This window comes from Pollicipes pollicipes, unplaced genomic scaffold (genome assembly GCF_011947565.3).
Source record: "Pollicipes pollicipes isolate AB1234 unplaced genomic scaffold, Ppol_2.1 Scaffold_3087;HRSCAF=3621_pilon_pilon_pilon, whole genome shotgun sequence".
Taxonomy (NCBI): Eukaryota; Metazoa; Arthropoda; class Thecostraca; order Pollicipedomorpha; family Pollicipedidae; genus Pollicipes; species Pollicipes pollicipes.
The window spans coordinates 35,341,447-35,357,931 of NW_023596225.1; the positions used below are offsets into that span (position 1 = coordinate 35,341,447).

The 16,485-nt window shown below is 60.6% G+C and overlaps 1 protein-coding gene across 1 annotated transcript in view; it reads right to left on the reverse strand.

The window, feature by feature from the left end:
* LOC119089293 (F-actin-uncapping protein LRRC16A-like) overlaps positions 1–16,485 on the reverse strand; it is a 29,771-nt gene that overhangs the window by 556 nt on the left and 12,730 nt on the right. Inside the window, 20 exon segments of the mRNA XM_037211958.1 lie at positions 1–143; positions 305–366; positions 1,140–1,271; positions 2,275–2,403; positions 2,688–2,802; positions 3,061–3,227; positions 3,730–3,881; positions 4,204–4,308; positions 5,043–5,140; positions 5,143–5,192; positions 5,195–5,251; positions 7,175–7,243; positions 7,945–8,014; positions 8,321–8,341; positions 9,493–9,639; positions 9,975–10,241; positions 10,717–10,833; positions 15,175–15,339; positions 15,659–15,824; positions 16,108–16,245. The exon segment at positions 1–143 is cut by the window's left edge and continues 556 nt beyond it. Of these exon segments, the coding sequence (XP_037067853.1) occupies positions 12–143; positions 305–366; positions 1,140–1,271; positions 2,275–2,403; positions 2,688–2,802; positions 3,061–3,227; positions 3,730–3,881; positions 4,204–4,308; positions 5,043–5,140; positions 5,143–5,192; positions 5,195–5,251; positions 7,175–7,243; positions 7,945–8,014; positions 8,321–8,341; positions 9,493–9,639; positions 9,975–10,241; positions 10,717–10,833; positions 15,175–15,339; positions 15,659–15,824; positions 16,108–16,245 (2,359 nt within the window). The 3' untranslated portion in view covers positions 1–11.

Genomic DNA, 16,485 nt, shown 5'->3' on the forward strand with positions numbered 1-16,485 from the left:
GCCCGGCGGCGTCACACGTTGATGACGTCATCCAGCGAGTACGCCTGGTCGAGGATCAGGTTTGGCACGGGCGACGGCGACACGCCGTCAGCGATGCTCGGCTCGCTCGGCGGCGGCCCGTCAACTGAGCTCTCCAGCAGACTCTGTAACGGCCGGGCGGCGAGGAGTCAGCGCCGGGCCCGGCGGTGGCGGGGGCACGCGCCGCGGCCGGTAGCGTAGCCTCGTGCGGCGCTCCTCACAGAGGTCATCGCCACACGAAAACACAGCCCGGTGGTCGCAGATGGACAACCTCCACCATTCTTACCTCGAGTTCTGCCGACGTTAACCGTTTGGGTTGGCGTTGGGCGCTGGGCGCACCGCTCCCATCTAACGGCCGAGGCACAAAGCGTTAGTCCCGGATCGGTCCGCCCACAAGCTTCGTCTTCATGCGTTAGGTTCGGTGCTATCGGGCAGCTACATACAACGGCCGACAGGGGACCAACAAATAAGCGGATAGATACATCAACGCAAACAAACAAAACAAGGACTGACCACGACCCTGCACGGATGTATGCTTACCGGCAGTGCAGCATCCGCACCTTCATCCCCGCGAAATGTGTCCTACCCACTGTAAAGCGCAACACATCCCAAAAATACAGCAAATAAAAGTTTGATGCAAGCAAACCAAACAAAAAGTAGCGGTTCTGCGCACTATTTAACAAATCGGCAAACTTCGAAAAACACTAACAATCGGAGGAGCTGTAAACGTACATAAATGTACTTGATTTAGAATACTTGGGTCAGCTGTGGCACAGCCCAGTTCAAAATTGTCTGCACTTTGAAATACGTCCATTTCCGGTCGACTTTTTCGTCGGTTTGTTCGAGGCATCATGACTTGGACGTTTCGAGAACGGTGGCCAGTCCACACGACTCCGGGTCATCAAAGTATAAAGTACAGGGCAAAGTGCATCAAATTCCTTCCGCAACCAGAATGTGCGCGGCAATGGCACTATATACAATACCTATACACCAAGGCATTCGTCTATGTTCAATTCCCCAAACCACGCCGGTGCCATGTACACACTGTGCGGTGAGGATGTGCCGGTGCTCGTCCGGACACGGACTGCGTGCCGTCGCGTGCGCACGTCACGCCGCCTTGCCTGTTGGCGAGTCGCTAGCGCGGCTCGAGCTGTTAGCTGCGGCGCCGTCTGCCATCTGCCGTCCGGTCCACGAGTCAGAGCTTGGACCGACGTCCGCCGGCGGCGTCTCGTCTCCCGACGTGTTGCCGCCACCTGGTCAAACCCACAACCGCCACGTCACACCGGCGCACTGCCGGAGCTCCGCGTGGGCCAATGCACAAGAACGCAATTCACACTGAGCTCCCCACAGCTCAAGCAAAGCAGCTGCTTATATTCAGGTTATAAGAAAGCAAGTCGATATGAGAGCTGTTACCGTGGTTATGTGGTGCGACAACTGCACGACCTGCGGGCACATCATCAAGACACAAGTTCGGCGTCTGCTGAAATCTGCTGTGACCGAAATCTCCAACTGACATAAGCAGTCCTAAAGATGGCCCCTTGTGACTATCAATGCCAGCGGTACACTAATAGAATGCCTGACGCCGCGCGCTACCGACATACCACAAACGTAAACAGGGAACAAAGTCATGCTCACAAATCCCACTATCCAGTACAAACCCGCTCTGTAACCAGAGAAACCAACCAGGAGTCGGGCAGTCGCTCACAGAATTTTCGGCAAACCAAAAACAACACAGACGGCTGGCTGAGGCGGCCTTCAAGCGCGGCACCGCGCTTACGTCCGCGGTCGCTTCCCTTCAAACCCCGTGGCCATCTGAGACCCGCGCTGCAGGTCAGACGGACTTCCTTCCGTGACGGTGGACAAGCAGCCAGAGACAACAGCGAGTCAGCTCCCAACGCATGCTCCGTGGTGTCAACACGCCAGCCAGCACTGGCGCGTTGACAGCACAATGCCAGCACAACACGCAACGCGTTACGCATTAGTATAAGGACTCGTGCAACCGCCAGCGGGTGGCGTCCCATTCGAGGTGCAACAGGGCAGATATACCCCTCCTTTTCGAGATACTTTACCCAATTGCGCAATTTGAAACTAGGGTAACCCTGCATAATAGCTTTACCCTTTCTTCCATTTTCTGAACCCGAGCACCCGGCCTGGCACCGGGCGGATCTCGAGCCTGGTGCTGGCAGCGCCAGTGGGCCGCACCGCGCCGTCCGCGGCGCTCGCCACCCGACCACGCCTGCCGCCGGAGCCACTCACCGGAGCAGCGGGTCTCAGTGCGGCCGGCCATGGACTTGGGCCGCGGCTTCGGCCCTAGCGGCGGCGGCTTGGCCAGGCCCGGCACGGGGGACGCCTGCTTAGGCTTACTGGCCAGGCTGGGTTTGGGACCTAGAACAGGCGCGCGGCGCGGTCACAGGCGCGGCTGGTGCCCGGCCAGCCCCCTCACACACACGCGCGCACACACGCGGGAGACGAAGCGCACGGCGCGGCCAGCGGGCGACGCGGCGGCCGGCCGGCGGCCAGGCCTCGCACCGGGGACACGGGAGCCGCCGGCCCACACGGCCGGCGGCGAGGCGAGGCGAAAGCGAAGCATGCTCGGGCGCCGAGCTGTAGTCACCGGGCGCTGGGCGTTAGGCGGCGTCACAGAGCCGGACCGCGCAGCCGGCACTCACTGATCGACGGCGGCCCGTGGTGGCCGGCCGACGGCGACTTGAGCGCGGCGGCCAGGGCGGCGCTGCGACCCTTCACCTCCTGCAGCGGCGAGCGCTCCTCCAGCTCCTCGGGCGTCTGCGGCGGCGAACGGCCGTCAGTCGTCCCGCACGGCACAGCGGTAACAGTCGTCACTGAGGGCGGCGCCTGCCACTCCTACTCGCCACCACGCGCAGCTCTTGGCCATGCTCGACGCCAAACTTATTAAACCCGACTTCGGCGGCGCGCGTGTGATATGCATGCACGTGCCATAATACAACCGGACCGTTTATCAGGATCCCCTTTCCCAAGCCTTGAGCGCCCCCCCCCCTCCCCCCCCTCCCTTCCCCCGCTCACGTGTTTGGGCGTCAGACTGGCGCGCTTCTCCTGTTTGGCGCGCATTTCCGCCAGCAGGTCGGTGCCGGCGAGGCCGGCCGGGCGGCGCAGTGCCGGCTCGGCGCCCTCCTCAGCCGGCGGCACCACCGGAGGCGACAGCAGGTGGTTCAGAAAGCTGTCCGCACTCCCTGCGTCGCGCAGACGGGCGCCGGTCAGCACAGCCGGCCCCGCACAGAGCGGCTTCCGTCTCGACGCCAACCAGAGAATACAGAGCCACTCACATCAGTGAACCGCCGCGCGTCGCGGCAGAACGGCCACAGCACCAGCCGCCCGACTATTCAAAGCGGGTATCGTTACACCATGCTGCCGGGAGCGGCCGAGCAGGCGAGAGCGAGGAGTGGATCGGCCCCGGGGGGACGCCACCGGCAGCGGCCGTACGACACCACCATGCGAACTGTCGTCCAGTCACTCGAGCAGCTCCGATGAAAACGAGCGCGACGGGCGATGTCCAGCCGTGCGTACCACAAGCGATGTCTATGCCGCCGCCAATCAGCACGGTGATTTTCGTTGCACAATTGTGACCAGCCAGCCCAGCTGTTCGGTAACTGACACCGGAAGCACCTAAACGGGGCGACCTTTGACGCGACAGCGACGTCCACACGGCCAGAGTGGCCGACGACAGCCTCTCACCGGAGCCGGCCGACGAGTCGCTGTCGGCCGTGTCGGCCGGCTTCCTGAGCTTGGCCGGCTCGCCGCCGTCGCGGTCCTCCCGGCTGCGGGCCACACGATCCGCCGCCAGCTTGCTGAACACTGACGAGATGCCCTTCTTGACACCGCTGCTGCTGAGGACAGGCCGACACCACCGGTCAGTCAGACACTGCTCGTCTGTGGAATCACGGCAAGGACGGTGGCCAACCGCTCCCAAAACTAGGCCAACATGCGTATAGAACCAAACATTTGACCGCTGCGCCGTGAAAAAGCTAGAGCTTTTGAGACAATCCAAGTCCCGCTATAACATAAGCTAAATCAGCAACGCTGTTCAAACATGGGCAGCGAAACTGCGGCAGGGCGCCCCCGAGACGGTAGAACGAAACGGGCCCATTCCGGCCTAAGTAACGAGCCCGGTATGTTCCAAGTGAGACAGAGTGGCGGCCATGGCGTCACCTCTTCTTCTCGCGGTGGGCGTCGTCATCGCGGTGGGCGGGCGTGCGCCGCGCGCGCTCCAGGCCCAGGTGGGGTGTGTTGTCGGCAGACGTGGTCATCAGCTGTCTGTGGTCAGGTCGCCGGCGGCGCACGTCAGACAACCTGAGCCGCACACAGGAGACAGAGAGAGAGAGGGTCTCGAGACAGAGACAGAGACAGAGACAGAGACAGAGACAGAGACAGAGACAGAGACAGAGACAGAGACAGAGACAGAGACAGAGACAGAGAGACAGAGACAGAGACAGAGACAGAGACAGAGACAGAGACAGAGACAGAGACCAGAGACAGAGACAGAGACAGAGACAGAGACAGAGACAGAGACAGAGACAGAGACAGAGACAGAGACAGAGACAGAGACAGAGACAGAGACAGAGACAGATAACAGAGACAGAGACAGAGACAGAGACAGAGACAGAGAACAGAGAGAGAGAGAGAGAGAGAGAGGAGAGAGAGAGAGAGAGAGAGAGAGAGAGAGAGAGAGAGAGAGAGAGAGAGAAGAGAGAGAGAGAGAGAGAGAGAGAGAGAGAGAGAGAGAGAGAGAGAGCACCAGCAGATCAGGCAGATAGCGTGTGCAGCCCGACACACAAGCACCGCAAACACTATGCGCTGACCGCAAAGCTAAAACATAACAGCGAACGAACACGGGTTTATTTTGCTGCCTCTGGCATTTTGCTCCACTCCACTCCCCGGACCCGTCCGCCGGCCGTCACGCACCGCACCCCGACTGCCAACGATCACACACCAGGAGCCGGGGTGGGGAGCGCCACCAGCGGCGACACGGACTCCAGGCCGTTACTGACCGGGACTCGGAGTCCGGCGAGGTGAGCGGGCTGCTGGGCAGCGAGCGCGCCGGCGGGAAGAACACGTCCAGGCCGGTGTCGACGTCAGGCGCCCTTCCTCGCCGACCACGGGCCGCGTGGGCGCGCGGCTCTTGGCGCGCCGCGGACGCGCTTGCCCAGATGGCGCAGCTGGTACGCCGAGGCCGGCAGCTCGGCCACCGTGTCGACCTCTGGCGGCGCGGCGCGCACGCACCGGTCAGATCCAGCGGCTCACAGAGCCCTGTTGCAGCCAACGCTCGGACGCAATGGGCATGAAGGTGCGCGCCGGCACGCTTTCGAAACGAGCGCAAACGTAGCAAACGCCTGAGACATGGGCGCGTCCCAAGAATGAGCTTGGCATGGTGTTTCTACTGAGTTTGTGATTGCCGCTTGGGTTGATGGAAGCATGGGCTTAAATCTGACTAACAGGATGTGCGAAACCAGTCCCAGTGTGCGGTACAATCAGTTGATGGTACTTGCATTAACTTTTTTTGCTGCCGTCATACAATATCTATCAATGAAAAACTTCGTAAAAGGGTCTTGTGACAACTGACCTCCAAGAATCTTCATTCAGATTTGGCGGAAAGTAACTAATCCAATTTTCACAGCCTTCGAATAAAAATCAGTGCCAATCGCAATCAATGTCAATTGCGCTGCAAAGCTTTGAACACAAAAACAATGAATTCACATGAAATAACCAAAACATACAGACTAGTCATTCGCTTCCACGGTCTAGCTCAACAAGTCAAAGCTAAAAAAAAAAAACGTTCAATATAACGAGCCAAGACCGTATAACTGCGTACAACGAGGCTAAAAACGCTAACAGCCGACACGTGATGCTCATTGATTTGTTTGCAGCTGGCGCACCAGGCGCGTGCAGTGTCTTGGACGCATCTCTTGCTGTGAATGGCCATTAAGCGCGGGTCACACACGGGGACGACTGGGAACAACCTTCACAACAGCCAAACCAATATTAACAGGCTGCAGAATGCACACATGCATGCGCAGGTGAAGGCATGGTGCAAAAATAGGCAACACAAACTGAAACAGACCTTGCTTTTCTGTGAACATTCCTCGACACCAGGCGTAACATGTGATTCACCGCATCAACTTGCACAGATTTCCCTGCCCGTTTCGCCATGTTTCGTTTCCTGAAGATGTGTCTGCCTTCACGCGCTCAGCATCTTCATCAGGCGCAGAGACCCCGCCACCTGGTTGGAGTAGCGACTCTTTTTCCTCTAACCAGCACACCTCCTTCAGAGGAGCACCGACTTCAAGTCCGTACGCTGCCTCGCTAAATTTCCCACCCGTGCCTTATAAGTCAACCTACCTTCCCAAACGGGGAATGGCTCCCGATCAGTCGGCCTCTCTCTCTCTCTCTCTCAGCCGGCTCAGGAGCCGCGCAGAGTCCTGGCTTGAGTGTCGACTGGTCGACAAAGTCGGCCCACATTCCTCGATGGAGTCACGAGTCGGCCTATACTCCCGGTTTGAGTGTCGAGTCAGCCTACCTTCCTCAGTTGAGTTCAGGCCTCAGGCCCTCCACCGCCGCTGGTGTCCAGAGCTGGTCTATATTCCGCGCCCGAGTCCCCTGTCGGCATTCCTCCGCCAGTGGTGTCCGGAGCTGGCCTATATTCCCCGCCCGAGTCCCCAGTCGGCCTTCCTCCGCCAGTGGTGTCCGGAGCTGGCCTATATTCCCCGCCCGAGTCCCCAGTCGGCCTCCCTCCGCCAGTGGTGTCCGGAGCTGGTCTATATTCCCCGCCCGAGTCCCCAGTTGGCCTTCCTCCGCCAGTGGTGTCCGGAGCTGGTCTATATTCCCCGCCCGAGTCCCCAGTCGGCCTCCCTCCGCCAGTGGTGTCCGGAGCTGGCCTATATACTCCCCAGCCGAGTTCCCAGCTGGTTTTCCTCCGCCAGTGGTGTCCGGAATTGACCTGTATTCCCCGCCCGAGTCCCCAGTCGGCCTTCCTCGGCCAGTGGTGTCCGGAGCTGGCCTATATACTCCCCACCCGAGTTCCCAGCCGGTTTTCCTCCGCCAGTGTTGTCCGGAGTTGACCTGTATTCCCCGTCCGAGTCCCCAGTCAGCCTTCCTCGGCCAGTGGTGTCCGGAGCTGGCCTACCTTCCTCGGTGGAGTCCAGACTGGGCAGCAGGTCGGGGATGCGCTCGGCAGAGACGCCCTCCACGGAGTCTGCGCCGCACACAGAGTACACTCAGCGGCCGCGTCACGCGCCGCGCCGCGCCGCGCCGACCAGGCCGGCCGGCGTGCCACGCCAGGCGGCGCGCGCCACCAGCACACGTGCAAACAAAACACGCCTGCCGGCCAGCCCCACACAAAGAAAACCAAACACGACACGTCACTGCAGGTCGGCATGCTGAACCGGAGCATGCAGTAGAAGGGAAGGGGTCCAGAGGCAAGCTCTGGCCAGCGCGGCCAGGTGGCGCTTACTGTACACATCCAGGTTGCAACGGATTGGAAGACCTGGGGAGGAGTCCACGTGCCACTTACTGACGGAGCACGGACACGACGCGTAGTGACAGTGCAGGACAGTGCATTGCAATCGCCACATTAATCAGCGTTGTTTTAAGGACATCTTGTGAGCTGGCTCCCACAGAGCCACAACCTATCGCTGGCGCTCATCTTCACAACCGCGGACATCGCTGCACAGCATGCTGGCATAGGCGGCGAATGTCGTGGGTCAGCCGTTGTTATAGCATTATCATAATCTTCTCGCAACAAATCAGTTCAAGTAACTTTTAAAGTCTATAATCCAGTAACGATGCGGAGAAGCATTATTGCATGGCCTCAATCTCACGATAACCAGCCCAAGTGTCTTCTAAAGTATATAATCCAGGAACGAGACAGAGAAGCGGCAGGCGAATGACACGTACCGACAACAGACTTGGGGCGCATCTTCCGGCCCTGAAGGTTTAGCTTCTTGGCATGTAGCTGGGGAGTCGCCTGGAATGTGGTCAGTATTGCGTCAGCACAAGCCGGTAAGTCAACACAGGAAAGGTGTCGCCACTACGATTACATTTCAGATGGTTTCACTTGAAAGCTAAGTGGCTACCCCGGCCATTCTCAATCTGGATGTTATGCTGCAAAGTGCCCGTCCACTGTCGTAAGCCGTCCATGTGACGCAATGAGTGCAGGTATCGCAAGAACTTATAAGCTAGTCCTAAAAATGATACCCTGCTACGTTAAAAAATCAAGCAGGCAAGTGAGCTGTGCATAAAAAGAGCAGGTGCGGCCGCCACATGATCTCACCAAATTCAAGTACTCCAGCTTCTGAGCAGCACGCAACAGGAACATTGCGTCAACGCAAGGCTCTCATAGATCATGCGCACGATCAGCCATCACACGCCACCATCAGGCATCATTAGACATCGTCGCTCACGGTCAAGTATCACCTTCTCACAGCGCCAGTTCGCACTTAAACAACCGACGCTGAAACATCTACAGCAAAGCCAACTCAGCGCAACAGCTTTTCACCGAGAGCAACCCCAAGCCAGGACCGAGGCTGTCAGCCCCTAGCTCCCACCCCCCCCCCCCCCCCCGACTATTTGGAATGGCGCGGTCTGCATTCCTGGCAGAGCACGCCTGACCCGTTCTTGGCTGGCGGCGCCTCGGTACAACACGAAGGGCCGCGCCAACATTTCGCGTGGGATGCCGCGATGAGGCGGCCGCGGGTGCCGCCGGCATGGCGCGGACAAGGAGTGGACTTCCTGACAGGCGTCTGAGTAGCGACAAAAAGCTAATGAAATTCGAGGATAATTTTATGACGATTTGAACGATAATTTTATTCAATTACGCACAATTTTAGCAATCGCTTCACCTGGTGATTTGTCTACTCATGGCAGCCATTTTCACCTTATACCAACCATTATCCTCCTACCGTCCTACCATTCCTATAGCTTGTATTTTGCTGCATTACAACTTTTCAGCGCGATTAAAGCGCATCGCCGCTGCAAGAGTAAGGCGAGGATGGGATATAACAGTGACTGCCCGGATGACCTCCGCAAACGTACCCTAGTACCACGCCGTTATGACCGTGCGCGCACATGAGACAAAACTGCCGCCCAGAGACAGCGTTTGGCCGGCTCGGGTTAGGGCCGGCCATGGTGAGCTCGTGATTCGCAGTCAGCTCACGTTAGGCCAGCTCCCGGCTGACGGTCCCAGCGCGCGCACATGCTGGCCACATGTTGCGAGCAAGCGGGATGAAGCGGTGTATGTGGATAAGGGCGGGCACATCACTACTACATCAGGCCACGGCCATACCGGTTGGCTAATTCCCCAAACGTCGCTGGGTCTTATAGGTCTCAACGCATCCATCCACAACCATCCACCTTTCGTCAAACTGAGGCTAACGAGGGCTACACATCTCCACTACCTAAGCCCGGCCGCGCTGCCCACACGGCCGGCGGCGGGCGCGCACTGACCGGCGGCGACGGGTCCGAGCGCTCGCTGCCCACGTCCTCCTTGGAGTGGCTGCTGTCGGCGCCGCCGGCTTCGGCGCCATCCGGCGGGCGCGGGTGCGACTTCAGCACGTCCGGCGTGCAGGCGCGCTTGCGGCCCGCATCTCCCGTCTGCGGACACGGGGACAGACGCGACCGTCGCAGCGCTTCGCTCAGCCGCACGACCACGCCACGCCCACGACACCCGCCGCAGACTATACCGATAACACGGCGGGTTCATCCCAGGCACACGTGACAGACGATGCCGGAGGGAGGTGAACGGGGCTGTTCGTAATGCCCGGACCTCACGACCCTTCGACAGCCCCCACAGAAGCTCAGCCAAACACTCACCGCCACCCACTAACCCTCGAACCCATTCTAAAAACAGACCACAGCCTTTGTGACAAGGCCCGCAGCCAATCCCAGCGCCCGACTGACCGCCTCCTGCCGCGCCGCCGCCCGCTCACCAGTTCCTGGTAGCTCCTGGTGAGGCTCTCGATGACCTCATCGACGACGCGGTCGCTGACCTGCGCCGCCACGGCCACGTGCAGCTCGTTGACGCGCTCGGCCAGCTCGGAGCCGGCGCGCTGCTGCAGCGCCGAGCGCACCTGGTCGGCCGGCAGCGCCAGCCGCACGCGCTCGGCGCTGGCCGAGCGGATAGCCTGCTGCACGGCCGACAGCAGCACGTGCGGACACTCGGCCTCGGCCGCCTCCAGCATCCGGTCCACGGTCGCCTGGCGAGACGGGCGGGTGGCGCTCCGTCAACGTCCGGTGGGTTCCGGGCGGGCCTTAGTCCTGATACACAGCTACAAAGGCCCCACCCAAACACCCCCACCCCACCCCAGTGCGGCTGACCCACCCCTATGTGTTGGGAAATGACCGAGTGCAGCTGACCCATCTCTATGTGTTGGGCGACGACCGATGCAGCTGACCCATCTTTATTTGTTGGGCAATGACCACGTGCGGCCGACCCACCTTTATTTGTTGGGTAATGACCACGTGCGGCCGACCCACCTTTATTTGTTGGACAATGACCACGTGCAGCCGACCCACCTCTATGTGTTGGGCAGTGGCCGAGTGCGGCCGACCCACCTCTATGTGTTGGGCAATGGCCGAGTGCGGCTCACCCACCTCTGTGTGTTGGGCGATGGCCGAGTACGGCTGACCCACCTCTAGGTGCTGGACAGTGACCGAGTGCAGCCGACCCACCTCTATGTGCTGGGCGATGACCGAGTGCAGCTGCTCGGCCACCTGGCTCAGCTTCAGCTCCACCGGATTGCCGGACGCCTCCCGCTCCATCACGACCGTGTGGAACCGAGCCATGAGCTGGGGGCAGACAGGCCGGGTCACCGGCTGGGGACGGACAAACCGGGTCAGCAGGTGGGGCATAATCACGACCGTGTGGAACCGAGCCATGAGCTGGGGGCAGACAGGCCAGGTCACCGGCTGGGGACGGACAGGCCGGGCCAGCAGCTGGGGCCGCACAAACGGCCGTCAACGCGCAGACAGCTTCAGATGCCGGGGGGAGGGGGCGGGGGATCAGACGCCGACGGACACACGTCAAGTGCATCAATGCTCGCTGACATCCTGTATTAAGATAAACTGAAATCGGTGCAGCAGACGGAAACACGGATGATGAGCGTAGTCTAAATCATAGCACGCATTGGAGGTTTGGTAGAAAACTATGGCTCAACCTACCCCCCCCCCCCCCTCCCACACACACAAACGCAAAAAACGCCAAAAAGAAGCTTCTCTCCAATTAGACCCACTTCCTTCTCAAAGTTGGCGGACCGGAGCCCCCTAAGCCCCCCCCCCCCCCAACAAACCCCCAACAGGAAAGAGAACAATCCCTGTGCGGCAGCCCCTATCGCAGAGGTGGCCCACAACGGGTAGATAAACGCATGAGAGTCTGGGAGCTGTTCAGTACCACTAATCAGCTAATCGCTGAACGATCATGTGTCGCTCGAGAGCAGAGCCACACACAAATGCATAATCTGTACGGAGAGAGTCACACGCCACAACGCGCTTCGAGACAGCCAACGTAAGACATCGATGGTCCACGTACGAACAATCACATCAAGGCAACTGAGCACATCTGGCGCGAGACGTCGTGGCGCATATTGTCCGACACGAAGACAAAACCATCCGTAATCTCGTCTGAGTAAAGAGGTTGGAGGTAAACATGTGTGATTAACTGTAACGACAATGCTTGAACAATGGTCTCGCTGCAAGCCAAGGCAGCTCTGCCTAGAAAATACTCTCATCACAGGGACACCCGTACCGCATAAATCTCAATGTCATCGCCAGAGATGCGCCAGATGATAGGAGTGCACATACAACTCGTCCATCCAACACATACCTTCTCGCAGAACGCGTGTCCACAATGCAGCTTTGGCAAGCGACGCCTCAGCTTCCTCTTTTTCACCTTGCCGTCCTCGCCGCGCTCCACATCCCGGTGATGCCTCCTGACCTTCTTTCCCACCAGATCGTCACCTTCCGTTCGGCTCTTCTTCAGCTGCGACATGAGCTCGCCCATGCACGTCTTGTAGCCAGCGGGCAGTGCGGCGAGCAGCTTCTTCTGGATCGCCAGCGGAGCCTTGCTCTTTTTGGTCGATTCGGCGTCACCCGCCTCCGCTTCACCGGCCGCCTGGCACTCGCTAACTTTCACTACCGGACACTTGTCCGTGATCCGCTTCCGAGCGCCACCGCCAGCGGCACCCTCTTTCTTAGCTTCGTCGTGCCTGGACCCGTACCGAGGCGGCCTACCACTGACTTCAGCTTGTTTTGATGGGATCCTCGAATCGCGGCGTTTCTTGGCGTCACCGCCCTCCACCGCGCTTTCATCTCGCTCACTGTCCGGTCTTCTATCCTCGTCACTCTCCGAAGGCGCATCACTGCCGGGTTTGCCGTCGTCACTGTCGGCCTTGTCGTCCTTATCACATTCGTGTCTGACCTCATCACTGTCGGCGTTCGAACCCTCTCCGCTATGCACCTTCTGATCCTTCCCTTTGTCCACCTCCGTATCCTCACCGTCGGTCGAAGAGTCGGGGCTTTCCTTCACGTCGCCGCCACCGGACGAGTCAGCCGCCTTCTCGGTCCCACTCGCGGCGGACTCGCACCGGTCCGAGTCGTCCTCGGAGTCAGACGACGGCATGACTCGTTGCCGACTCGTTGTCCCGTGCACTGTCTCGCGGGCGGCGGTGGGTCAGAGGGACACGCAGAGCCGACTGCCTCGCAGGCGGCGGTCGGTCAGAGGGCCGCACGGAGCTAACTGCCCGGCAGGCGGCGGTGGGTCAGAGAGCCGCGCGGAGCCGGCTGCCTCGCGGGCGGCGGTGGGTCAGAGGGCCGCGCGGAGCCGGCTGCCTCGCACGCGGCGGGCGGTCAGAGGACCGCACGGAGCTAACTGCCCGGCAGGCGGCGGTGGGTCAGAGGGCCGCACCGAGCCGACTGCCCGGCGGGCGGCCGGCCGCTGGGCCCAGGCCAGCGTTAAATATAGCCGCCGTCATCACGGCACGGCGGCCGGCACTGCTTATGGCGAGCCCGCGGGGCGCCTCCCACTGGCGGTGACGGAGCGGGCGGCCCAGCCGATCCCGCCCGCGTGCGGCGGCGGCGGCGACCGCCACCGGCTCCGGCGCCCACTGAAGCCGGCGATGAGGCTGGCCCGTGACGGCAGCATGATGTATGACGTCGACCGGCTGCCCCGCCCGCGACGTGACAGCCCCGGCGCGCAGCCGCCAAGGCAGCCATCAATCAGCCGTAACGTACATCAACAAACGGACGCACAGCTCTGATGTGCCACCGCTTCTTTTGATGCGCTTCTCTCGCGCGCCGGGCCGGAGCGAATGCGCTATTCGCGCACAAAAGTCACGCACGAGGGCCCGATATCACTTAACCCACGCTCCACAGAATAGTGCGGTCGCCAGGCCTCCTCGGCGACATGTAGGGACCACGGCTTGGAAGCCGCTCGTCGCCGCCGATCAGCGGCAGGTGCCGGTGGTCGAGATCATCAGCGGCCTGGCTCGGCTCGGCCTGGCGCGGGGGCGGGGCGGGAGGAGGGGAGGGGCGCTGGGCCCGCGCCACGGCGTCACACGGGTAAACACAGCTGGCGCGCTGGCGTCACGCAGACAGCCCCCCCCCCCCCCTTCGGCGGTCTGCGTCAGGTGCGGTGACGCGCCCCTCGGAGCCACTTCCCAATCCGCAGGTGCGCTCCCGGGCAAATGTGAGGCTTTGCCGGGCGCCACGTCCACGGACGGTGTCGGGCCTGGTCTGGGCGAAATCTGCGCCGTGGGGCTCGGCAAGCGGCCCCACTCCCTTGTTCTGGTGCGGGCTAGGGAATGCATCCTGCCCTGACAGTGACCACAGGCCCGGTAAAACTGGTTCACACGTGCAGGTGTGTTATTTCTCACCACAAAATCCCTGTGGCCTGACAGGGACATGATCAAAGCAGGATAAAACTTGGAGTACATAAAATGAAATCGATAGTTTAGAGAGACCCGATACCAGTACCATTTATAACCATACGTTTGGGAAAGCATTCACCTTGCTTAAAACGGAGCCGTTTTCTGGGTGTGAACAGCAGGTCTCCTTGGGGCAATTAATGGGTCCTACGATCGATTGGCTGCGATGCATATGAACAGTTGCAACAATTCATTAATGACGGATAATTTGTCACTCAGTGAATGTGACGCAAGCCCATGAATTTTCTAAAAATAATGTTCTACCTAGTAAAAATCCCTGCGCTTCGCAATGGTCTAAAGGTTTTCCAATGGTCTTTTGATAGGCTCTGGTCGATGGTTTCAAAGCTGATTTACTGGCAACCGGCCTCAACGTTGGTGGTCAAGGTCACAAGTCAACAACAAACCTCGTGACACGAGTGAATGATTGATCAAACGACCTTGCGATGCTTCCTAAAACACCGAATATTCTTGCTATACTTCCCGGACGGTCCGTCGTTCAGAATCTACTCAGTCGATGCATTCATCTTCCGGCCACATGCACGCGGTCGTTATGCCATGATAGTAATAGTGCGCGTCCGCGCCGGGCGCACATGGCACACACCAGATCATAGCGACGCCCGTAAATCAAAACAAGTATAACCAACGCAATCGACGGTGGCCGAGACGTTGGAAGTCAGGACTTTCAAGGTCATGGAAACTGAGTGAGACGCTGTTTACATGGACCGTCGTCTTCCATCCGTATGTTCTAAAGTTAAGTATTAATATCGCGGTCAGTCTAAGACCTGCCTCTGCATCAGCGCTCGTTGGCCGAGCCCTCCAGATGGCCACCACTGACATGATCTCTTGAGCACACGATCTCTTGAGATGGCCACCAATGACATGATCTCTTGAGCACACGATCTCTTGAGATGGCCACCACTGACATGATCTCCTGAGCACACGGGTCTGTCAGAAGTCGCCTGTCGTTGCCAGTCATCAAGAGTAGACGGGGAGCCTGCCTGACCGGCTCTCCGCCCCGCGTCCCGTTCACACCGCCGCGACTGAGCACACGCCGCTTCCATCCCGCCGGCCAACTGGCACTGCAACCCTCATTCGTCAGATCGCGCCCGTCTGCACCGGTGCACGCTCTGGACGCCGTTCAGCGACGCAGTCCAGAGTCCGCTGCGTCCTTCCGATCCCAGCGACCATCCGCCAGCGGTCGCTGCCTCACCTGCTTGCAGCGCTGGGCGTCCTCGCAGACGGCCTCCGCCCGACTCAGCGGCAGCTCGGCCCGCTCGTCGTCCGGCGGCGTCTTCTCGCGCAGCGTGCGCACCTGCTCCCGGATCTGGCCGATCAGCCGGTCCAGCATCTGCTGGGCGCTGCTCAGCAGCAGACCCTGCGGCGGACACGGCGGTCAGCGGCGGCGCCCGGGGGCGTGGGCGGCGGCGCAGGCCACTGCCCTGCGACGACACACTGGCGCCGGGCTGCTGTCGCAGGCCTGACAACACGACACGAGACCGGCCACATTGGCCACGCGGTGTCAGAGAGCAAGCACGCTCTGTATCCATATAGCTCATTCCAGTTGCGAGTGGTAAGCATGGCCACCCGTGGGCCGGTGCCGACATGACGCCCCGTGCGCGCCCCCACCTCTGCCACCCGCGCAGCCGAGGTCACAGTCGCGCGACAACCCCCGCCGGCACCGGCGTCTGTCTGACCTGCTGGAGCCGGAAGGCCTGGCCACTGTGGCGCATCTGCGGCGCCATGTTGCGGTGCAGCAGGTCCTGCAGCCGGCGCCACACCGCCTCCGTCCGATCCGGCGACAGCTTCATGCACGGCGCCAGGTCGTACAGCGGCGCCGGGATGTACTTCAGCGTGTGGTTGCTGCGGCACACGTGTGCACCATCGTGAGAAACGTGTGCACCATCTACCGCTACCAAACTAGCGTGTCGTTACTCTAGCAGAAACGCAATTCATGTGTGCGCAGTGCTGCACATGTCTATATCACGGAACGGCCACTAAAACAGAAAAAAACACATGCCGCTTAAGCCTTAGCCTTAAGCCTAAGCCCTAGCCTTTATCAACAATCCCGTGCCCACCAAGACTTAAGCAGTCCGCCCCGAGCGCCCATCACCACCGGGGCGGCGGTCGGGCTGGCCGGGCTCACCTCTGCAGGCCGTAGGCGATGTCGGAGAGGCCCTGCAGACTGACGCCGTTCCGATCGAGGCTGATCTGGCGCAGCCGACAGTTGATCTGCAGCGCCTTGGAGAGCAGCCGGGCGCCCGTGTCGCCCATCAGGTTACCGCTGCCGCCGGCCGACACAGACAGAGCCGGAGTCAGCGGGCCGTGCGGCGCTCACACCGTCGGGGGACGACCAACTGCGGGCGCCGCTCACCGGCCGACCGGCCGCTCACCGGCCGGTCGGCCGGGCAGCGGCCGCCCTGCTGCGTCATACACTGCCAGTCTGTCACCGGCCAAGCCGCGGTCCGGTGTCGGCACTGTGTCCCGCTGATGATCTGACCGGACCCCATCAGCCGTGCCCCGC